We start from the raw sequence: 23,494 nt of genomic DNA on the forward strand, positions 1-23,494 counted from the left end.
TCTTGTATCTGCTCAAATATTTACCTGGATTCCTGCAGTACTGCAGATGGGCTTTAGGTCTCCTGGGTCTTGTGTCATTTAATTATTTTGCCTCAGGTTTGTTCTATACTTTCCCCTTCATTCTTTTCCTAAGCTCACTCCAGTCCTTTCTGTAAGGCCCACAGGGGGAGAAAGAAGCAGAATCAAGCAGAAGCAGTTGGAATGTGTCAGGTTCAGTCAAACAAATCAAGGTAAAGCTAAGCAGATGGAGACAACTAAAAATATTACAAATTATGTCATTGTGAGGATAATTGATACCAATTGTAACAAGGAAGATAACCGCTGAGCAGTAAAGAAGAGCAAAAATGATTCACAGCACTTCCTGCTGTATAAGCTATAGAAAGATACCTTTACAAAGGACTGAACTAATCCAGAGCTTTGACAATCTTTAGTTCCCAAAGGGCACAGGGCCACAAGCATCCACTGCTCTGGATGCTTTTGTCAAAATAGCCCTTTTGGATAAGGTGAGGTTATTATGTCAAATGTAGAAAAGGAATAGCCTGCATTGCTTTCATTAGATCACATTCCAAACAAAGGGACACTGTGGTATAGGGCTTTTTATGCCCCTCTCTGCCTTACAGTTTTGTGAGATCATGAAATGCTACAGGATAATCCAGGGCTGGCCCAAGAAGAGCAGAATTCCATGTTCTCCTAACATTTTGCCTGGAGTAATGTTTTTTTTATTTATATTAAGACTTTTTTCATAGAATAAAAACAAACTGAAAGAAAAAAGGAAAAATGGGAACCTGACAGAAACAAAAATCCCTAAACTTAATAAATATATGAATGGCTTCTTTTCAATATATAATTACAATATTCATCCCTTTTAGATGTTATATCAGTCCTTCCACCCTCTTGTTTAATCCATTTGTTTCTTTATCTTCAAATTCATAAATGCCATTTCATTTATTCATTCTTTTAGCAAAAAGTACATATAAGGTCCCTCATATTTCAAAAATAGTGGTTATTAAGAGGAGTAATTATCTCAAAGAGGGTATTTCGGGCATATCCTGAGAGAAATGGGGGAATTTCTTATTTGTGAGTTGAGGACCCAGTTTGGATCTTTTGAGATGCTTTTGTAAAACAACAGGGTCTGATTTCTTGGGGTCAGGGGGATAATGACATTATTTTAGACTGGGAAAAGAGGCAATTGGATCAAACAGTTTTAAGAACTATTGGTTTGGAGAGGAGGTGAATGGACTTTATGATTAAAATTTTCTCCAAAACTGGCATAGGGAAACACTCCTTAAAGCAGTTGGGAATGCAAGAGATTAAAACTCTTCTGTCACCATCACTTCCTGCTACCAATGGCGACTGCCAAATTCCAGGGGACTAATTGTGTTCTCTGAAACCAAGGTCTGTTTATCTATTTATCTGACAAAGAGTCACAACTGAAATATATTTATCAGTCTACAGCTACCACTGGGCCATGTGAATGGCTGGCCAGGGCATGCACATGTGTGCATGCACTCCCCCCCACTTGTGCTAGCACTGCCCTGAGTGTTGCACGAGCGCTAGCCTTGCTCCCAGTGTTACATGAGTGTTGGCACAGGTGCTAGCCTTGCCCCCAGCATCGCATGAGCACTTGCCACCCCAATTTGTGTTGTGTGCATGCACGCAGCCCCATGCCTACGCCTTCCTTTTCCTCCAGGCCACCAACCTAGAAAGGCTGGTGACCTCTGGTCTACAGCACTCACAGAAAAAGTGAAAAAAAAAATGAAGCCCGGTCTGAGACCCAGGAATGAGAGAACTGAAATATAAAAAGTTGTGCTGCTTGTTAACCTGGAACTGTAGTAATAGCATTATTAAAACATATAATTGAGTACCTAGAATTGTAGTAATAGCATTATTAAAACATATAATTGAGTACCTGGAATTGTAGTAATAGTATTATTAAAATACATAATTGAGTACCTGTGGCATATTTTGGTTGATAACATTCATTAGACATTGATATAGATAAGTACTTGTTTATCAACTTTTAATTGAAAATTGCTATTTGCCAGTAAGAAACAGATACAGACTCACAACTAGATTGTGACAGACACAAATGCCAAATTTGTGAACATATCTTATCTGGAATATATTTCATGTCCTTCTGTTTCATTCACAACTCCTTAACTCATATGTTCATCTTCCAGTGCGGTATATGCCATCATCTCTATTTGAAATAAAAAGGGAGGGAGGCAATAGGTAGATGGACACAATCAGAAATGTGTTGTTCCATTCCTTTCTTTTGGGGTTACAAAGTAATATTGAAAGACTTCTGCTTGATTACTTGGGGAAGTAGACTATCCCACAAGATTCTGTTTTGTTACCCTCAATATTGATATCAACATGAAGGTATTGCAAAGGATAATTTCCAGGCTGGGACTAGTTCCATTAATATGCTAATGATACTTAGCTATATTTATTCTTTCTGAGAATTCAGGTAGATGCTACTTGAGCTTGCATGAATATGAAGGACTGTAAAAAAATAAGGTGTAGCTATGTTTAGAGAGAAGACTACACTTTCATCGATTCCAGGGGCTGAGTGTCAGGATGTGTGAGATGCACCTCTTCTGAATGGGACTACATCCCTGAGGAACGTCTCTGTAGTCTGTGGATTCTCCAGCTCAACAACCATATAATTTCAGTGAAGGAGATAGTCATTTATTAGATTCAGTTGATAACAGCAATGTGTCCCATCTGAGAGGAAACAGACCAGTGATTCAAGACTTGCAGTGTGCTTTTTGTCAACCAACCTGTATCTAACTCAAAAAACAATATTATTAGTGGTAAGGGAATCTCATTTGAGTCCCACATTACCTCTGGGTTGAAATAACTTCATTTTTCAGCTTTTGAACATCAATGGAACAACTTCTATGGCTCATGACACAAATATAATTAACACATTATAGTACATATTAAATCGACTTTCCTGTTCCTACAAAATTTGTGCAAAGCCACAACTGTTTATGGAAAAGTCTCAAGTAAAGTTTTTTTCTCCATCTTTCTGAAACTTGATCTATTTTTTGGGTTGTATTTCATGCTGTATGATCCAGTCCACATCTTGGCTGTGCAAGATTCAGTCCTCACCAGCTAAACCAATGGGCGATTTTAATAGAAGGTAATATATGTAGTTCAGGGTTGAACCGTGGAGTCTTTGGTGCTCTTTGAGCTTGGTTGTTGTTGTTGTTGTTAGGGTTGTCTTCCAGGCCCAAAAACACTACGCAAATACCTAGAGCTAGCAAATTCCTTTTGATGGGCATCGCCCACATGCCTGTTTATCTTCTTGTAATCCCTTTCTCTCCAATATTGCTGCTGTGCAAGATGTAAAAAACCATGTCAGACACAGGATAGTACTTATTAATTGATTGTTATGGTGAATATGTAACAGAGAGAGAGAGAGAGAGAGAGAGAGAGAGAGAGAGAGAGAGAGAGATATGCTGGTTGCAAAGTTATATTTTCAGCACCACTGTAACTTTGAATGGTTTATGCATGAGGCAGTTGGTAAGCAAGGTGTACTGGTACTCATTATTATATTTTTTGAACTGGAAGATAATTATCTGGAATGTTTTCCTTATAGTTGCTCAATTATTCCTGATTTTTCTTTTAGTGCATAAAAGCATAGCTATATTTATTATAGCATATAACTATTACAATGTGATTGTATCTGACCTATTAAAAACTTTGATCAACAGCAAAGATAAGCAAAGTACAAAGATATGTAAAGAAGTATTAATTTAACTTTTGTACCCAAAGTACAGTAAACACAACAATGACATACCTTGGTTACAGTTGATCATACCCAAATTTGAACAAAGTGCTGTTGCAAATATTGAGTAGAATGATACAATCAGAATATAACCACTCATGTTATTTGCTCTGTAGTAATTGCCACTATTTTCGTTTATGTTACTTTGCCTGGATAGTAACATATAGGTCAAGTCCAAACCACATAGTAATAAAATTATGTGAGGATAAAGTGGCATTATTTCATGTGTGAATAGCTGAGTTCATTGTTGGAAGAGAAAGGTGCAAATGAAATTAGCCATTTTCTAAATTTAATAAAAAAAAGTTCAGCAAAAAATTCAGCAATACAAATATAATTAAGAAAAACTTTTATTTAAAGTTTATGTAAAACCATTGAATAAAAAAGTATATATTTAGAAAGCTAAAAAGAACAAACTAAAAAGAAAAGTAAAAAGAAGCACTAAAATAATTTTATAAGAAAAATAATAAATTACAGTTTCAAATTTTACTACTATTCTGTGACACTAAAATAGAAGATCATATACAATATTAAACACAGTATTAATTATAGTATTAGCATACAAATAAAATAGAAGGATAAAATAGTGTGTAAGTATTTCAGTGTATATCTTCCATTCCCTTCCATTTTTTAATTGTACCTGGTACATTTTCTAACAATTTCAAAGATCCAAGTATAAAATCATCATTGAGTATTAGATACCCAAAGTAATAGTCATAATAACAAGTTGATTAAAAATCCTTAGTTTACTTCCTCTGAATTTATATTTCATTCTTTGTTTTGGGGGAGTGTGCTTCCAGTCAGGTTTTGACTTCTGGCAATTGATTGACTAGTCCAGTGGTGGCGAACCTATGGCACGCGTGCCAGAGGCGGCACTCAGAGCCCTGTCTGTGGGCATGCACACCATGCCATGGAGGTGGCAACTGTCCTTCTTCAACCAGCTGCCCGCTAACTCACCGAGGTCCCACATGGCTGGATGCATCCCAGCACCCATGTGCTCGCTGGCCTCTGTGTGCAGGGGCCAATGATGTCAGGCAGCAGCCGCCCCGGTCCCTACCTCACATTGCCCTGTGACAATGGCACCCCCACCCTGCCTTGCCTCACCCTGAGGACGAGCCTCCTGCCCACCGCACCACCTGCCAGAGACTCCCTGGATCTCCCGGAACCCTGCCCGGCCCCCATAGGCATCCCTCCCCATGAGCAACATCGAGGTGATCACGCCCACCTTGGCCACAGCCACCCAATTTGCCATGACCACCACAGCCATGCCCACCCAGTAGGCCACACCCTCCTGTCACCCTGCGATAAATAAGTGAGTTTTGGGTTGCAGTTTTGGCACTTGGTTTCTAAAAGGTTCACCATCACTGGACTAGTCCCTGTGGTGTATTTGATAAAGTTTTTCAGAAATGATTTGCCATTGCTACCTTCCTAGGTCACCCAGGCTAGCTTTGTGCATAAGGTTTCTGGTCTGATGCCTTAACTACCAACCCAAACTGATTCTTGCTTTAATCCTAGCTATGGAATATATTTGACACAGGAAATGTAGCATTTGCAGCATGTTCAAGGTTTGTAAATTTAAAAAGGTGCTGGTGTAGTATTCTTTTATGTCTGGATTATTTAGTAGTTTTGCAGATATGGGCAGAAGGATCCTCCATTTGGTGCATTAAACCTTTAGTTGTTTAGCAAACTGTGAATAAATACTATATAATTCTACTTGTTTTGACAACTCTATTTGTTACATGTTCAGGCTGATCGATTTGAATATTTCCTTGATGGTTCTTGGGACTGAAAGGCATCAGGATAGATAATTCTACAAAAGCTTTTGGAACAGGGAAATAGAGAAGAGTCTTAGGTATTAGCTCTTCATATTTATAGTCAAAAGCACCCTATTTTTCAAGGAATTGAAGCAATAAAATGAATGGGAGCTAGAGTGATACTGGTAGAACATACAAAGAGAATGACTTAATATACAATACTTTACACCAGTGCTGGTTGAATTGTAGCTCTCTTAAGACTTGAATGAAGAAGCCTCCAGAGCTCTGATGTCTAAATTGCAATGTTTTAACCTGACAGAAAGAAAAAATCATTAAATTCATGGAGAGCAATCACTTAAACTACATTTAAAGTAATTTTCATTTAATAAAATGTATATTGCGGTTAAATCTCATTTAACTTTTGTATTAGTCCTTTTCTTTTTTAAGAGTGCAGATAATATGCATGTTTAGTGAAAGAAGAAATGAGGCTAGTTTCTTTGCTACTTTCATGTGCCACCAGAAAACTATTATAGAGTTGGGTAAGTCCTTAGCTGCAGCCGCTGGGTTGGCTGTTCAGAGAAGTTATAATTAGTTGAATTTAGTCTGTTTTATGGGCGTCATTTTAATTGAATTTTTCTTGTGTGCTTAAATGTATTTGCTTTTGTTAGTCATTACCCTTTGTTGGAAAAGCAGAGTAGAAATTCAGTAAATTAGCAAATTAACCACCTGAGGGGTAACTTTGCTTTTTAAAAGCACAAATCACATTTTAAAAAATTCAACTTAATAGTTCTCTTCAGATCCCCATAATTAAGATTAAGCTAGATTATAATGTTTCTAAGAGTGTTGGAAAAACAGGCTAATTTGTTTCTTCTTTGGTTTCACTTTCAGATCCTGAATTCAAGGATCTTGGGGTTTTGAAACCATTGCCAGGTCGGTATGTTCAGTTTTCCATAGTACTTCAAAGCCTTGTATTTGATCTGATTTTCTTTTTGCTTGATCTTTATGTTTTGTTGTTATTCAGTTTGTGAGTTTCAAATGGGAGGATCTGAAGGAATTGTGGAATCGGTGCAGATCGGAAAAGAAGGGAAAGCTTCTGATTCTGAGGCTGTTGATTGTAAATGGTACATCCAAGCACCACCACGATCCAAGGTCAGTTCTGTTCCATTCTTTGATTTGGGGTAATAATTTAAGAAAGTGATTATATTAATACAGGATTTATTGCTTTCTACAAATGGGTTTTGTTTAATACGCAGTATCTATGGAACATGTGAACTTACATTCTTTGCTATGCAGAAAAAGTAATTATCAGTATAAATACTTTGAGCAGTATGGTAGATTTATAGCATATTTAGGCAATTTTTAGGTTTGAGGCCTTTCCTATGTATCAACTTATATTATAGTACATATATCATCATTTAATATTTTTGAGGACTCCAAAACTTTCAATTACTAATTCTGTAATATAAGTACCACTTTTCCAGAATTAAAGAACAGTGTTTTGACAGAAAAAGCAGATCCATACTGTCCAATTGCACTACCATCTTCTTCTCAACCCCAGTATGCTAAAATGCAACTTTCATTGTCTTCTGCAGACACTCCAATTTGTCAACATTTGTTTTAGTAGTGCCCAGAAGTGGATATGGTATTCAGATGGGTGCCTGATCTAGGTAGAGTAGATGGGACAATTAGTTCCCATGGTCTTCATTCTGTGCTCCTATTAATACATTGTAAAATTGCATGTCTTTTTTACTAGCTGTATTATGCTGTTGGTTCACATTCAACCTGTGATGTACTTACACACCCAGAATCTTTTCACATGTACAGCCAGGTTTTCCCATATTTATTTCATATTTTTACCTAGATGTGAAACTTCATATTTCTCCCTATTAAGTATATTTTGTTCATTTTCCTTGTTCAAGTCTATTTTTGAATCCATTTTTTTTAAATATGGGTCCATTCTCTTAATTCTGTGCCCTCTTCAGATGTGATGATCATCACCATCTCATTAATAAAAATGTTGAACAACACAGAACTCAGTTTAGTACCTTTGACACTCCAGTCAGTACTATTATCTAATTTGATATAGAGCCATTTAAGAGTACTCTCTGGACCATCTTTCAGTCATTTATAAATGTCTATAGTTGTATCATTATCATTTTATTAATGAAGACATCATAAGAAACTTGGTGCCATCTGCAATGATGAGTTCCCATCTATCCCCTCGTCCAAATCGTTGATGAACATGAATATGAATATGAGAGGAAGCCATCCAGAGATTTTCGTTCACATTTCCACTTTTAATGCTGCTGCTCCAAACATGGAATGGCAGAGGAAGGAAAGAATGCCAATTGGTCTTCTCCCATTCCTTGAAAATAGATAAATTTAATAAATAAATAAACTTGCTTAACATACCTGCTGCACTTTCCAACACTATGTCATGCCAAGAGCACCATAGAGGTTATATAAAATCTATTGCTCATGCCCGGAAATTACAACAGCACCATAATATGTAAGAAAGGTGGGCAGGTTATCCAGACCAGGAACAAATCTTTATAAGCATATAAACCTCTCTTCACTTAGAAACAAATACACCATTTTTCCTTCTTAACTGTGGGGTTTTGTTTTTGTCAAATTTTAAAGTCTTTAATATATTTGATGGGAAATTTATTACTTTTCCAATAGATATGCTTTTGCTAGCTTCAGTGTGATTTTTTTGGCTACAGATGAAAGGGCAAAACTGGTGAACTTTGCTTGAATGTAGACAGGCTCTTATTATGGTTTTCTGACTTGCCCAATCAATCTTGTCAAAGCAAATGTACAGTAATTGATGAAACAGAATTTATCAAAAATGATTCATTATAATAGAGTTTTACTGAAGTTATATGTTATTCAGAATTTGGGATAATTAATTTTCTCTTAATATATGTGGTCAGGGGTTATTGTATTCAAATTAAAATTAAAAAAACCTTTTCCAGTTCAATCGGCATTGCTTTTTTATCATTTTAAAAAAATACCAACCTTAAAAGTGACAAGACAGTAATTTAAATCTGTAATGCAGTCAGGGGCTATTAATTACATATGTCATGGCTGCAGTGAGGTTATTGTATTCTTTTTGGTAACAGCTCTGCCATTTTGTAGTGACATTCCAAAACTGAAACACCTCTGAAATTCTGTCCTTTGTTTTGGTCAAAATTACAATAAGATCAAATGGTTCGTGGATTTTTCTGAAATTTTAAAACAAAATGTAGAACAGTGTGTATTTTTTCCTTCAATCACATAACAGTGTCTCATAAGAAAGTATTTATAATGCAGGACATACAAGTGTAGGTTTCTAAAATAAAAACTGCCATCTTGCTCCATTTGAAATAATATCAAATAAACAAAAATGCTTGCTGGATTCATTTATTTATTTGATGTAAGGCCAGAGATTTTTGTGGCTTACATTATATATTATATTTAAAAAAATAGAAATCATGTGTGTCCAGACATAATACACTCCATGTACTGGGTAGGGTACACCCAACAGCAGGGGTAGCCAACTGTGGCCATTTTACAATCTGTGAACTTGAACTCCCAGAATTCCTGAGTCAACACAGGGAGTTGAAGTCCATTGGTCATACAGTTGCCTACCTCTGCCCAATAGGGATCTAGCAGGTACTCAATTCCAGGACCTGGGAGTAGAACCAGTTTTTTTTTTAAAAAACTTCTGGAATATTATTAGTGTGGAAATAAATAGGAATAAGTAAAGCATTTTTGTAATGAAGACATGATAGCTCAAATTTCATCATTGAAAATAGTAGTGTATAATTGGATAAAACATTTACCTATACAGTTTTTGCATCTTAACTAATATGTATAGGTAGGTCTCTTTCAATTCCTCTAATGGAATAACTATATTTAGTTATTTTTGATAGGCATACGAGGTTTGCACCCGTGCTATATTACAGTGAAAAATTAGAAAACTATCCTTGTAAAATGCTAGCAATTGTTAGTGATTTAAAAAGGAAGATTGGGATCTCAGAATTGTACATTTTCAGTGGGAACTTTTTTTAAATACAGCGGTGGAAGAAAAGAGTTTTCATTGTGATGCTACCAACTCTGTTTTTAATGCAACAGTTTAGTGATTACTATTATTATACTTATAATGTTAATCTTAAGTAATATTATTATTTATTATATTTATCTTGGACTAATATAAAAGACTTGGGGATGCATTATTTTATTATAACAAATGGTTTGGCTAGTCTCTCCTTAAGCAAATGCAAGAAAAAAATTATAAGGAATTATAAACAATGATAAATTCTACAAGAGAATGAAACATCTAATACTCCAGGCAGATAAACCTTTATTTATTTACAAAGGAATCGTATCATGCCAAAATCAGGGTAAGTGATTTTTGAGGACCATTGGGCACATTTGAAATGCTAAAGTTATTTTATGGACCCATTGTTGAAATAAATGGGAGCAAGGGATGACAACATCTGGCTTACCTTGTTTGGGCCTGGTATTTATGTAGGTATAGTCTGCTGTAGAGTTTGAGCAGGAGAATTCTGTGGAATACCAGAACTGCAGGCTGCAGTTGAAAGTTGAAAGTTGGAGTGCATCCCAGAAAAAGGGATTGGTGAAGAAAAGAATCCCTTAGAATTCAGACTTTACTCTTTATTAACTCAAACATTTACCATTTATGAGGCAAAGGATTAAGTTAAAATCTATAATTAATAAAATACACAGAACCTTAATTAAATTCATTTCCTCTGTCTATAAAATATGATTTTCATTCATACAAAAATAATGGCAACAAATAGATTTATTGCACACAGACTTTGCAAAATTGATGTATCTCTAATCCTTATCTGTAAAATAATTGATGTTTTCTACCTTAAAAAAAAAAAGACTTTAAAAGCAGATTTTCCCCCATGTGCTCTTTTCTATGCTGGTATTGTTTCCAAATGGTACAGAAATATGTGGCTGCTTCAGTGATGGAGCCTAAAAAAAGAGTATCAGATATCAGTTTATTCTTTCTTCACCATTGATTTAGTGCTTAAGCACCAGGCTAAAAAGCAGGAGACTATGAGTTCAAGTCCCACTTTAGCCATGAAAGCCGACTGGATGATCTTGGGCCAGTCTCTTTCCCTCTCTGTCTCAGCCCCCATCTCACAGAGATGATGTTGTGTGGACGAAAGGAGGAGGAAGGATATGTTTGCAGTCTTGAGTTATTTCCAAAACAATAAAGGCAGGATACAAACAAACAAAATAAAAATAAAAATATGTTGTATGCACACACATACAAATGTTCGGTTTCACTTCAGTTGGTGGCAAAAACATGCAGTCTTAGTCTCTTTTCTCTAGCTAACCTGTGGAAGGAAAACCATACTCTACATTTCTTGTCCAATAGGAAAATGTTCTTTACCAGTTCTCTAAGTTTCTGGAACTTGATCATAATGCAGGTAAACAAAGAACCACAACCTAAATCTTGCTTTTTTCTTATTTAAAAATATAACTGAGATGAAACACAAATATTATTTTTTAAAGCTGACTTATTGGCAGAGAAACAATAACAGTAAAAGAAGTTTCTGCTTCCCTGTTGTATAGGATATAGCAACAATTGCTTTAAAGCTAATAATTATTTGACTGGAAAGATAAAGACCCCCACTACACACCATTAGTATTTGAGTAAAATCAGGTTAAAACTCCCTAAAGTCCTCTTCTCTATTTGTAAGCGATAAACGATCTCTATCTAAGGAATCAGAAAATAAAATCAAGACTGAAAAAAATTCTTAAGAACCCACTAAAGTACTCCAGTGAAAAAGTATTGCTATTTAAAGCATCCCATTCAGGTCTCTAAAAGAGAAGTATATACTTCTACAGGCTTCAGCAAAATAAGAGGAACCAATAGAGCAGGCATGTCGAACTCACAACGTCACGTGACGTCGCGCGATGTATTGGAGCTTTTTTGCCATTGCTGGCAATGGGGTGGGTGCAGCTCTGGTATGATGAAACCGGCCCACGGGCCGGCAGTTTGACACTTCTGCAATAGAGGAAGGATTGGATTTTTAAAGATAGTCATTCAGACTGAATTCCTTTAGCAAGCTGTTTTATATCACATGCATTATTAGATCAACCATTATTTAACACCAATCCCATTTATAGACCAAACCATTGCTTTTAGGTGTCTTTCCAGAAACTAGTACTTTAGATTTGGATAATTAATCTTCATCTCATTATAAGTGCTAAAATAGCCAAATTTAAAGCTGATCAACTCAGAAGTGAAGAGACATAGTTTCTTAAGATGACAAGATGACCTTTCAAGATCAGGTAGGGTTTTTTTAAATCATATGATCTTATTCTAATTTATTTTTTAAATTTCTATGTCAGTTTCTCAGAGCGGTTTTTCACCATGTATGACTTTAAAACATAAAGAAGACATACTTGATGTGAAGTTAATTAGTTACATGATAAATCAATTAATTGGCTTAGATATTTTCTATTTCCTTTTTTAATTCTGTAAGTTTTTGAACCTTGCTAAATGTTGTTATGGCTGTTGTAATTATGACAGGTAACTAGTTGCCATGAATATAATGAGTTTGTTGCGGATGTATAATAGAGTTATGAAATGTCGTAAGTGATTTAGATTACTTTGTAAAATAGTATATGTATTAGGAAATAATTCAGGAGAATGAAATTACTAGAAATGCCACAATATTAGAGTTAGTTGTATTTGATTAGTCATGTGTGAGATTCACAATAAAAGTCTGCATTTACTGTAATGTAATCTACAGGGCATCTAGCATAAGCTTAATGGGATGATCAAAGGCATGCCTCTTTTTATATGTCTGTGTCTGTCTGTCTGCCTGCTATCTGTCTGTCAAGTTTGAATATGGAACATCATGTTCTCTCTACATCTTTCTGCTTTTTTTTTTTTTTTTGGTGAGAAGAAGGACTTATCTATTAGCAAGTACCGAATTCAGCCAGCAGATAATTGTTTTGACCACTTGAAGAAAATTTCAGTCTTGCTATACTAATTCTTAGTTCAAGAAGACTGAACTAAAATAAATTTTGATGCTATTTCTTAACTGATTAGAAAAGAAACTTACAGCACTTCTGCTCACCTAAAACTGTTGATGATCTAGCAAATTATACTGTTTTGTTTTGATGAAGTTGCTATTTGTTTTAGGACAAATTGGCTTGAGAAGAACATTCATTTCAAATATCTGTGGATCATTTTTCATTATTTTGAGCCAAAAATAAGACTGAGTATGTGGCCCATAGCATCAATATAGTGTTGCGGCAATGCTGAGTTCCTTTTCAATTAGAAATGCAGTGTTTCCTTGCAGATTTAAGGTTTTTTGAAGCTAAAGACCTTGCTTAATTGTTGGACCCAATGTTTATAAAGTACGATAAATTAGTTCTGAAAATGGTCCAATAGAAATATGAAGATCTATTTTCCAAATTCAATGCATACCAAATGCTATTAGATGTCTTGAACCTGGACGCATAAAGGCTGTGGCAAGAATTTGGATTGATATGCCTGATTTGTTATTTAAAAAAGCAGAAACATTTATTTCTGTAGCAGTAGAGCAACTACTGATTTCTAGAAAGAATTAGATACTTGTGTATGAAATTTTGATATTTACAATATAGTGTAAAAGGAAAAAAATATTTTCCTTGCAACATCATCTTTCTGTTTCTTCAGTTTTTCCTTTGGAATATACCTCCCTTGCTCCTGTCCCATTAGTTTCTATATTTCTTTGTCTTCCTATCATCCTAAACATTTCTGAGTTTAATCAAGAAGATGAGCAAAATAAGATAGCTCTTTGTTCTTTTTTGTGTTTTTTCAGAATGTTAGAAACTATTTGTCATTATTGTACTTATAAAGAAATTAAATGAGTGAGCAGTAAAAGACATTTATTTTCAATGGAAGAATGTTTCATTTCCCAAACTTCAGAAACTTAATTATTGTTTATTAGTTGTCCTTTGGATACAAGGGTTTCACTAAATTATTATGGACTGATTATTTTAATTGATGATCCTACCTTAGGTTTCATTAGGCATTGATTGATTCTGCTATGCATTGCTCTGGGCCATTAAAGTTTAAAGTGCAGAGAGAGATAACCTCTGTATAGGAATTTTGATATTTCACAATTAAATTACAGAAAAGTTAATAAATTCTATTATTTTAAAATAAGCAGGTAATGTTCTCACTACTTAAAGAAATAAGAGAAGAATGTCAAAGCCTTTTTCCTCTTAAATATTCCTGGATTTTAAAACAACTAATCTATTAGTTTTGAGACAACAGAAAAAAAAGGACAAACGGGAGAAAAGAAGACAAAATATTTCTTACATTTTTTCCCTTTTCTGTAAATAATGTAATGTGATGAAACTATATGAAGAAGCATATTCATTTTCTATTCTGTTCTGAGTAATATAAAGATGTTTGGTTATTGTATTGTACATACATAGACTTGATCATTATGAGTTTGTGATAAGCGTACATGAGAAAATTCTTCCAAGGAAAAATAAATTGTTAGAAAAAAGGTTCTCAGTTCCATTCATGATCCTGTCTTCTTCCTGTATGCTACCATTCAGTAACATAAGTATGATCATTGTTCACTGTTTGCTGTAGATAATTTGAAAAGCAAAAAATGATATGGAAACGAAAGTATTGGTCTGTGCTGTCATGTTCACTGTTCTCTTTTTTATAGATATACTTACGATTCTTGGACTATGAAATGCAGAATTCTAATGAATGCAAAAGGAACTTTGTGGCTGTCTATGATGGAAGTAGCTCAGTGGAGGATTTAAAAGCAAAGTTTTGCAGTACTGTTGCTAATGATGTGATGCTGCGCACAGGTCTTGGAGTAATCCGCATGTGGGCAGATGAAGGCAGTCGAAACAGCCGATTCCAGATGCTCTTCACATCTTTCAAAGAACGTAAGATACTTAATCAGAATTCCATTGTTATGTACTATTTAATGGTGTTTTCCTTCAAACCAAGTAAATATGATGATACTGTATGTGATAACCAAGTAGGATATTTTCTGCCAAGTCTCTGTAGGTGCCCTATCTATATATAAAGGGAACCCCAGGTGGTACATAGCGACTTTGATTTCCTTGCTTGTCAGAAATATGTATGAGGATTAAAATATCAATGCTTACAAAGAATGAGAAATCTTTTTCAAATATACAGACATTACAAGAGTGAGTTGTTTAATATCTTAGAAAAGAGAAACAAAATTCAAAATTATTGTGGTGATTTAGAGAACTATGTCAAAAATAGAAAAATGAAGTAGAACAAAGACATGAGCAAAGCTTTCAATTAGGTAACAGCCTTGATAATAGTCCTTGCGCAAAAGTTTTTAACATAGTTCTGATTATTAAAGATGAGCCAGCAGTGTTATATGGCTGCATAAATAGTTTGATTTTATTGTACAGATGTCATAATACCTTACTTTGAATATCTAGTTTTAGATATAATTCAGTAAGAAAGATTCAGAAGAACTGGAATAGATTTAAAGAGGGATGTCAGGCTAGAAACTATAAATCATAGAATAAAATTGTGGATTCTCCCTGTGATAGCCAATTTCTGGAGGATCTTCAGAAAAGCCAGAATATAGGGCATTGGTGGCAAACCTATGGCACGGGTACCAGAGGCGGCACTCAGAGCCCTCTCTGTGGGTACGCACACCGTCACCCCAGTCCTAGGCCTTCAGCTGGGTTTTATAAAAACCCACTTTAGAACTCCACCATGTACAAAAAAAAAAAGGTTTAATCAATCAGTCGATTTCAACTTCTCGTGGGGAAAAAAAAGATCTTGCAAAGGTGGAATTTATTGAACTTTTTAGTCCCATTCAGTCTGCCATTACCACTGCAGCCGCACCCAGCCAATGGGCCACACCCACCTGGCACCCAACGATGCATAAGTGGGTTTTGGGTTGCAGTTTGGGCACTCGGTCTCTAAAAGGTTCGCCATCACTGATATAGGGTTAGGGTTATGAAAAGGGTTATGAAAAAAAAGTGAAGAAGTTTGGAATGCTTAGTCTTCAAAACAAGAAGACCAAAGGGTGATGTTATAGTACTCTTAAAATAACAGAGAAGTTATTTCATTGAAAATCAAATTTATTTTCTAGTCTTCAAGGCACAGATAAATAGATTTAAGCTCTAGAAAGACAGATTCCATTTTGTTTAAAAAGCCCTTAGTAACAGCAGTTATTATGAAACTGGGACCAGTGTTGTTATTGAAAAAGGATGTAGGATCTCCTTCCGTTGATAGGTTAAGCAGAAGCAGAATGACTGTTTATCATGGATAATTGAAATTGGATTTCTTTATTGAGCAATGGCTAAGACTCAGTGGTCTTTACTGAGCAATGGGTAAGACTCTCTAATCCTACTCATACAATCTTGAGAAAGCTGTTTTCTATTGTGTATTGAATTGCATATATCAATCCCCACACTTGATGTCTACAATTTAATTAAATGCACTTAAGTCTAGGCAATCAAACTTATTTAAATGTCAGTACCAAATAACTAAAAATAACCAATATCCACATGGTAAGATTTATTAATATAATTGTATATACATTGAATAAACTTGATTTATAGGAGACAAATAGTCAGGAAGAATTCCTTTCTGTAGTATTGATTGTCAAAGACTGGAAGAAAACAATTGTTTAACAGAAAATGATTTATCAAGTGAAATTAAATATATGGTTTAAATTTCCCCATCCCTTTTTTTAATGCAAATCTGTATTTAAAAATCTACTTATCCAACTGAGTGTATCTTACAGAATGGAAAGGGGTAAATGTTTTTCTGGAAGAGACTGATAAAAAGAAAGTGAAGAATCAGCAGTTAGGAATGTGCCAGGAAAGCTCCCTATTTCTGGGGCAAAAAAAACACCAATTATTTGACATACTATCTTCTGATACAGCAGAGGCCATTCAAAGCAGCACTTTGAAAATGTATGGAAAAAAGTTCTCTGAGTAATTTGGGTTGGGTTAAGAAAATTCTGATGCATTCTGAGTAGTATTAGTTTATATGATACAGCTTAAAATGATAATTTACAGTTCCCAGGTTCATAAATCAAGCTGACTCTAGTGATAATCTCTGCATAATTCTGATGCCGTTCCTAAGTATTTTTTCTATGATTAAAACATTCTTTAATATTCAGTTTTATTTATTCAAATCAAAGTCATTGTTACCTTAGAGACAACTGTGAAAGCATTGGGGATTCAGTATTTTGTAGAAGTATATTGCAAAAAAGTGACACCATTCTTTAAAACTATATTGTCCAAGTGATTGGGATTATTTTTCAGCTACATTATAGACTGTATAACAACTAATGCTAGGAAGATTTCTTACCAAAAGAGCTGCCAGATTTATTTTTGTGATCTCTGTTCAGGGAATCTAAGATCTTTCTGAGGTACTTTGGTAGATGCTTACCAAGCCAAATTTTGGAGTTTAAAATATATAAGATATTCATTTATTCAGCAACCTTGAAGAATAGTTTAAATTCTACAACAGGTTTAACTATGCTGTGAGTTGCTTATCTATTCCACATTAGTTGGATTAAACATGGTAGATAAAAATAGTAATGATATATAATGCATAGTGACAAATTAAACTACTTAACAAAAAATGTGGTAATAATTACAATGGTTAAAGATAGGGTGGGATTTTCTACTTCCCAAACTATAGAACATTCTGAAGAATATTGTATCACCAAAGAATTTACAGTTTGTTGGTCTAAGCAAACATAAAATTAAATGAAAATACAACAGGAGAGACAGATGGCATTTCACTGTGCTGTACATCATTTTCATAAATCACTGCATTTAGTAAGTTCATTTTTCTAGAAAAGAAGGAACTATATTATGACAGGATGGCAAGGAAAGCTGTTTCTATTGTTATTTTAAAATAGCTGGCAACTTGCCTTTATCCTACTAATTTTAACACAATGTGTGAATATTAATGTAAGTAATTTGAAGAACTGATTACTGAGAGTTAAGAATTGGGAAGTCCAAAACTTTGATATGAAAGCATTGGGAGATGTCATACGAAGAGGAAAGATGGAAACATGACTGTAACGAGCACTTAAAATTTCAGATTTCAGAGTGTAGACAAATTTTGAATTTTTTTTTCTGGGCTATTATTGTTGTTTGGTCACTAAGTCATGTGCAACTTTTTGTGACCCCATGGACCATAGCACACCAGGCCCCACAGACCTACAGAAGGCTTTATGTACATTGGCCCAACAGAAGCAAAATGGAGGTAATGTGAAGTGTGTATGTGTAAGCAACTGCAATGTATAGGAATGGAGCCAGGACATTGGTTCAGCTATGGGCTGCACTTTTTAAATATTACTTTTAATTTGAAGAGACCATGGAGTTCAATGATGAAACCAAAGAGACAGTGTTGGAATCTTGTGCCCATGTTTTTCATCAGAAGATAGTATTGAACTGTGAAGTTTAATGCGAAAAAATAGTATTTTGACACTAGAATCTAGTGTTAAAAAGCAAAAATAGTTTACAAGTGAAGTAGGATGAAGGATCTGTTAGTTAAAGGTTTCTACCTATACAGTTTTTGGTCAGCTAAGCCACAGTACACACAAAGAAGTTGTATTACTGTATATAATAATAGACATTCAATCAATTTTTCATAGATTAGTTATGAAACTGAAAATTGTCCTTATTACTGTATCAACACAGACTTTCCAAAAATCCAATGACATGGTCTAAATAGTCCTATTAAAAAAAATGAAAGAGCTCAATTGATTCCTGCTCAGTTGCCGTGAGCTACCAAAAAGACTTTCAACCCTGACGATGCTGACAAAATGTCAGGTACCAAATTAAATCATGGCCTGTTAGCCTTGATGCTCCTCATCACTAGATGTCACTATTAGTTTGATTAAAACAAAATTAATTTTGTTCTATTTTGAAAGAAAGTATTTTATTATTTATATATTGCCTTGATCACTTGATAAATATAGTATCTAATACTCCTTTCTCCTCCTATTTTCCCTACACCAACCTTATAAGGTAAGTTAGACTGAGAGAAAATGACGAGCCCAAAGGCCTAAAATGGGACTAGAACTCACAGTCTCTTGGTTTCTAGCATGGTGCCTTAGCCACTACACCAAACTGCTATAATGAATTAACAAAATTCCACATCACTAAAATTTTCACAAATTATCTAATATTTTTTTTTTACTACAACTAAGAAATGATGTACATCTGTGTATCCAGCAGCACCTGCACTGTGGGAAAGAGGAGGGGCAGAATGATGAAAGTAAGGTCATATCACAATGAAAGTCCTCCCTCTTTCAGATATGCATCATGATATTGCATTTATTTATTTAGTTACAGGTAATCCTCGACTTAAAATCATTTGTTTAATGACCACTTGAAATTACAATGGGACTGAAAAATGTGACTTATGATAGTTTTTCACATTTACAATCATTGCAACATCTCCATGGTCACATGATCAAAATTCTAATGCTTGGCAACTGGCATGTATTTATGACAGTTGCAGTGTCCAAAGTCACCTTTTGTGACTTTTTGACAAACATAGTCAATGGGGAAGCCAGATTCACCTAATACTCCTGTTACGAACTTAACAACTGCAGTGATTCACTTAACAACTGCAGTGATTCACTTAACAACTGTGACAAGAAAGGTCATATAATAGGGCAAAACTCACTTAACAATTGTCTGGCTCAGCAACAGAAATTTTGGTCAATGTGTCCATAAGTCAAAGATTATCTAGCAAGTGGCATCCATAATAATGTGCTTATTATTGTATAATGGTAATTTGTTGGCTCTGACCACAAGCAATTGGATTTGGCCTCTCTTGGAAATAATTGTGTTTCTTTGGAATCACCACCACCAGTATATTATGTGTAAGTAATCCTTGGTTAACAATGGTAATTTGGACTGGGAACTTTGTCAGCAAACAATGGAGTTGTAAAGTACGACATCGCATGACCATGCTATCTTACAAAGATAGTTCCACTTGTGGTTATTATGCATGAAATCATATGATTGCCATTTCCAACCCCTTGCTGCCTTCCACATTGATTTTGCTTGTTGGAAGAAGGCAAGGAAGGTCACAAGTGGTGATCACATGACTGCTGGATGCTGTGTCTGTCATAATTATGAATTGATTGCCAAGCATCTGAATTGTGATCATATAACTGCAGGGGTGCTGCAACAGCTGCGACTTTGAGGATTGGCTATACATCTTATTGTATTTATGAATAGTTGCTGAATGAATGGTTAACCAAGGTCTGCCTTTAGTAGTATATTGTAGTCTGTGGAGTCTCTGTAGACATGTATAGGTCAGTGAAAAACATCATATCTAAGTCCATATTTTGTTTTGTAAAATTGTAAGGATCTACATTGTTTTACTTGATACATACATTAAATGCCATTACTGAATGATTCATTTATTTCTCAAATCAATTTGTATTGAAATCATTAGGTTTATTCAGTGGCATTGAGGAGAAATATACAAATTAATTTTACATTTTAGGGGATTGCAATATCATACAGTTAGAGAATTTTCTGAGTTATTGAATCATTATAATTTCATTTCATAGCTGCATTTGCCAAAATAATACATTAGAAACGAAATTAACAATGATGAGCAATGCAGCAACTATTTTTGTATATGACGGCTTTATATTACTCATGGGAGTAGTTGGTTCCTAAAAGTTCCTAAAAGTAGATGTTTGTGTTCTTGAGCTCACTGTTCATTTCATTTCCTTCTAGTACATGGATGCTATATGTTTATATAAATAGAATATTTCTATATTACTACATTCCTGTCAGAAGCACCTACCAAGACACTTCCAGATTGGAAAGACATCAACTATTGCCCAGGGAACCCCAAGGGGGCCCTTTCATGTCCCTGAAGAATAATTTTATGATATTATTTATGATTGTAAATAAAAATATATAAAACTATGACTTACAAAGAATCATTGTGTAGGAAAAAAAATAAACCTTCAAAGCTTCAAAAATATGAATTAGATGCCAAATATTAAGGAAAAAATATAACACTATATATAACACTATATAATATCACTAAGCCAAAAAGGTATATGTCAGTGATGGCGAACCTTTTAGAGACCGAGTGCCCAAACTGCAACCCAAAACCCACTTATGCATCGTTGGGTGCCAGGTGGGTGTGGCCCATTGGCTGGGTGTGGCCCATTGGCTCGGCCTGGCTGCAGTGGTAATGGCAGACTGGATGGGACTAAAAAGTTCAATCAATCAATTCCAACTTTGCAAGATCTTTTTTTTTCCCGCGAGAAGTTGAAATTGATTGATTGATTAAACCTTTTTTTTGTACATGGCAGCGAGTCCTAAAGCGAAAAAGTTTTATAAAACCCAGCTGAAGGCCTAGGACTGGGGCGACGGTGTGCGTGCCCACAGAGAGGGCTCTGAGTGCCGCCTCTGGCACCCATGCCATAGGTTTGCTACCACTGGTATATGTGCTTCATTGATTATAAAAAAAAATTTTGATTGTGTCAATCATGTCAAACTATGGAATGTGCTTAGAAAAAAAGGGGAATCCCAGAAACATCTCATTATCCTCAAGCAAAACCTATGTACAAGGTCAGGAATCCACAGTATGGACAGAGCATAATGAAATGTAGTGGCCCTGGGTTAACAAAGGAATACAACTCTACCTACAAAGGTATAGATCAAAATAGTACAGCTGACAGATTTCTCTGTGGTATTTTATGAAAGTGAAATTTGGATTTTGAAGAAACAGGGTAGAAGCTTTAGTGTTGGAGGAGATTCCTGAGAATAATATGAATAGCTAGAAAAACAAAGGAGCTCAGTAGGGCACAAATGACCAGGTTCACATTATTATATTTTTGATACATTGTGTGGAGACTTAACTCTTCGGAAAAATATTTATTGTTGGGAAAGCTGGAAGAAAAGATGAGAAGAAAATAACCAGCAGCATTGGACTCAGTTCCAATGGAAAGGAGTGTACAGTTTTCAGACCTGAAATATCGTGCTTGGAACAGATCCTTCTAGAGAAAATCTATCTGCTTCTTCACTAAGAATCAACATTGATGTGAGGACACATAATTACTCAACCATATTATAAAAAAATATGTCTATATTCTAACATTTACTTTTAAGATATTTCTGCTTTATACAACTTTTCATGGTTAAAGAAGCTAAATCTCCTGATACTTTGGACTGCTTAGATAGTAACAAATTGGGAAAGACTAATCTAGGACAATTTTTTGTGTCTGCAAATGTTAAACTATTTCTTAAGCCTTCTCTGCTGTGACTCCTAACTTTTGGAACATTATACCAAACTCCCCAGATGAGATCTGCACCAATTGTCCTGATCTTCTTAAGGGCCTGAAGACCTGGTTCTGCTATGGGCCTGGGCCACCAACGTGTGTTGTGGGTGGGGGCTCTGGAGGTGGTTAATAGATTGAAAGAAAGCTCCACATCCTGCTATGTTCTTCATGCTCCTTCTCCCCCCCATCTTTTAATCTTTTAATGATAATTTTTAATATAATTACCACATTTCCCCAAAAGTAAGACCTACCCTGAAAATAAGCCTGGCTTGATTTTTAAAGGTGGGCCTAATATAAGGCCTACCCCAAAAATAAACCCTAGTTTTGGGGTGAGGCACACCCCTAAAAATCAAGCTAGGGTGGTGGGTGGAGCTTACCATTGAAGCCAGGCCTCCCATGGATCAACACTTGCCTCGCCGGAAAAAACAGCTTCATTTTGCAGCTGAGAATGGAACTCGGACTGCATTTCACAGACAAGGAGGCCTTTCCGGAAGACCTCTACAACTGAGAACCAGACAATATGGGAAGCACATAAATCCAAGAAATAAACAAACAGTGGCTTTAGCTCTATCTAATCATTATTCTTCCATTGTAGGCTAGAAATAGATGTCATTGCATTTTATTTGTACTTCCTATTGTATACTATCCAAACTAGCGAGGGTGACATCACATCAGGGGTTTTTTTTGGATTATAGTCGTACAAACTTTCTAATCACTCTTGTTAATTACTTTTTTAATTGTCTCAATTTCCATCTAGAATATTTTGTAAATAAAGATAGTATGTCTTAAAACTAATGATATGCTCTTGACAGTATTATATATAATGGTAGTATAACTTGGCATATCAAAGAGACCAGGTCAGGATTTCACAAAGATTACAAAGTTTATTGTTATAGATTAACAACATTTTGAATATCTGTCAGAATTTTCTTCTGCCCGTCTTGCACCCAACAGAATCATATCTTGATCAAAATTATATCTGCATTTTTCCACAATGGCACAAACATTTACTAACAAGTTAATTTTAATTATAACTTAAGTTGATTTTTTTGAACTTAACATTATTATATTATGGCAACAATACAACTATATTTTTATTATTATTTTTAATGAACTGTTAAAATGGCAGTACCGTCATTGGGCGATTTTGGATAAGTGATGTCTGCAGAGGGGGGAAATAAGTCAGACTAATGAAAGTAAAATTGTGTTGCAATGCTTGCCCCGCCCCTTTTCCAGATGTATCACAATATCAGATACATGCCTGAAAGAGGTGGAGTTTGCAGCCCAGTGTTCCATTCACAATAGCAGCTACTTACTTCAAGTATTTCATTGCCACATCACACTGCCACATCACATCTCATAAAAGATGAGAAAGCATCCTTTATATGGAATTCCGCTCTTCTGTCATTGTTACATTTAACTACCAGTACTTTTTTGCACTCAAGAAATAAGGTCCTTTGGGTCTTTAAATAAGGACTTGTAATCCCAGAGAAGTTTTGAGAAGGCAAAAAAAAATGACTTGAAGATAATTCTTTCAGGAACTGTTATAGTGAGAGATTTTTGCAACCTAAAGTTAGTTATTGGTGTACAACATCATTCTGGCTTTATAAATTTTTTTTACA

At 35.1% G+C, this 23,494-nt stretch overlaps 1 protein-coding gene across 3 annotated transcripts in view; it reads left to right on the top strand.

Moving 5' to 3' along the window:
- The window catches only part of NETO1 (neuropilin and tolloid like 1), a 77,534-nt gene that overhangs the window by 39,283 nt on the left and 14,757 nt on the right, over positions 1 to 23,494 (top strand). For all 3 annotated transcript variants that reach the window (XR_005556662.1, XM_039342972.1, XM_039342973.1), the window contains 3 exons: positions 6,436 to 6,477; positions 6,569 to 6,696; positions 14,250 to 14,478. Coding sequence is in view for 2 of the 3 variants with exons in the window: in XM_039342972.1 (XP_039198906.1) it covers positions 6,436 to 6,477; positions 6,569 to 6,696; positions 14,250 to 14,478 (399 nt within the window). In the remaining variant the exon portion in view is untranslated. The remainder of the gene's footprint in view (positions 1 to 6,435; positions 6,478 to 6,568; positions 6,697 to 14,249; positions 14,479 to 23,494) is intronic.

Source organism: Crotalus tigris, unplaced genomic scaffold, assembly GCF_016545835.1.
Source record: "Crotalus tigris isolate CLP2741 ecotype Arizona unplaced genomic scaffold, ASM1654583v1 scf7180000017830.1249129, whole genome shotgun sequence".
Classification (NCBI taxonomy): Eukaryota; Metazoa; Chordata; class Lepidosauria; order Squamata; family Viperidae; genus Crotalus; species Crotalus tigris.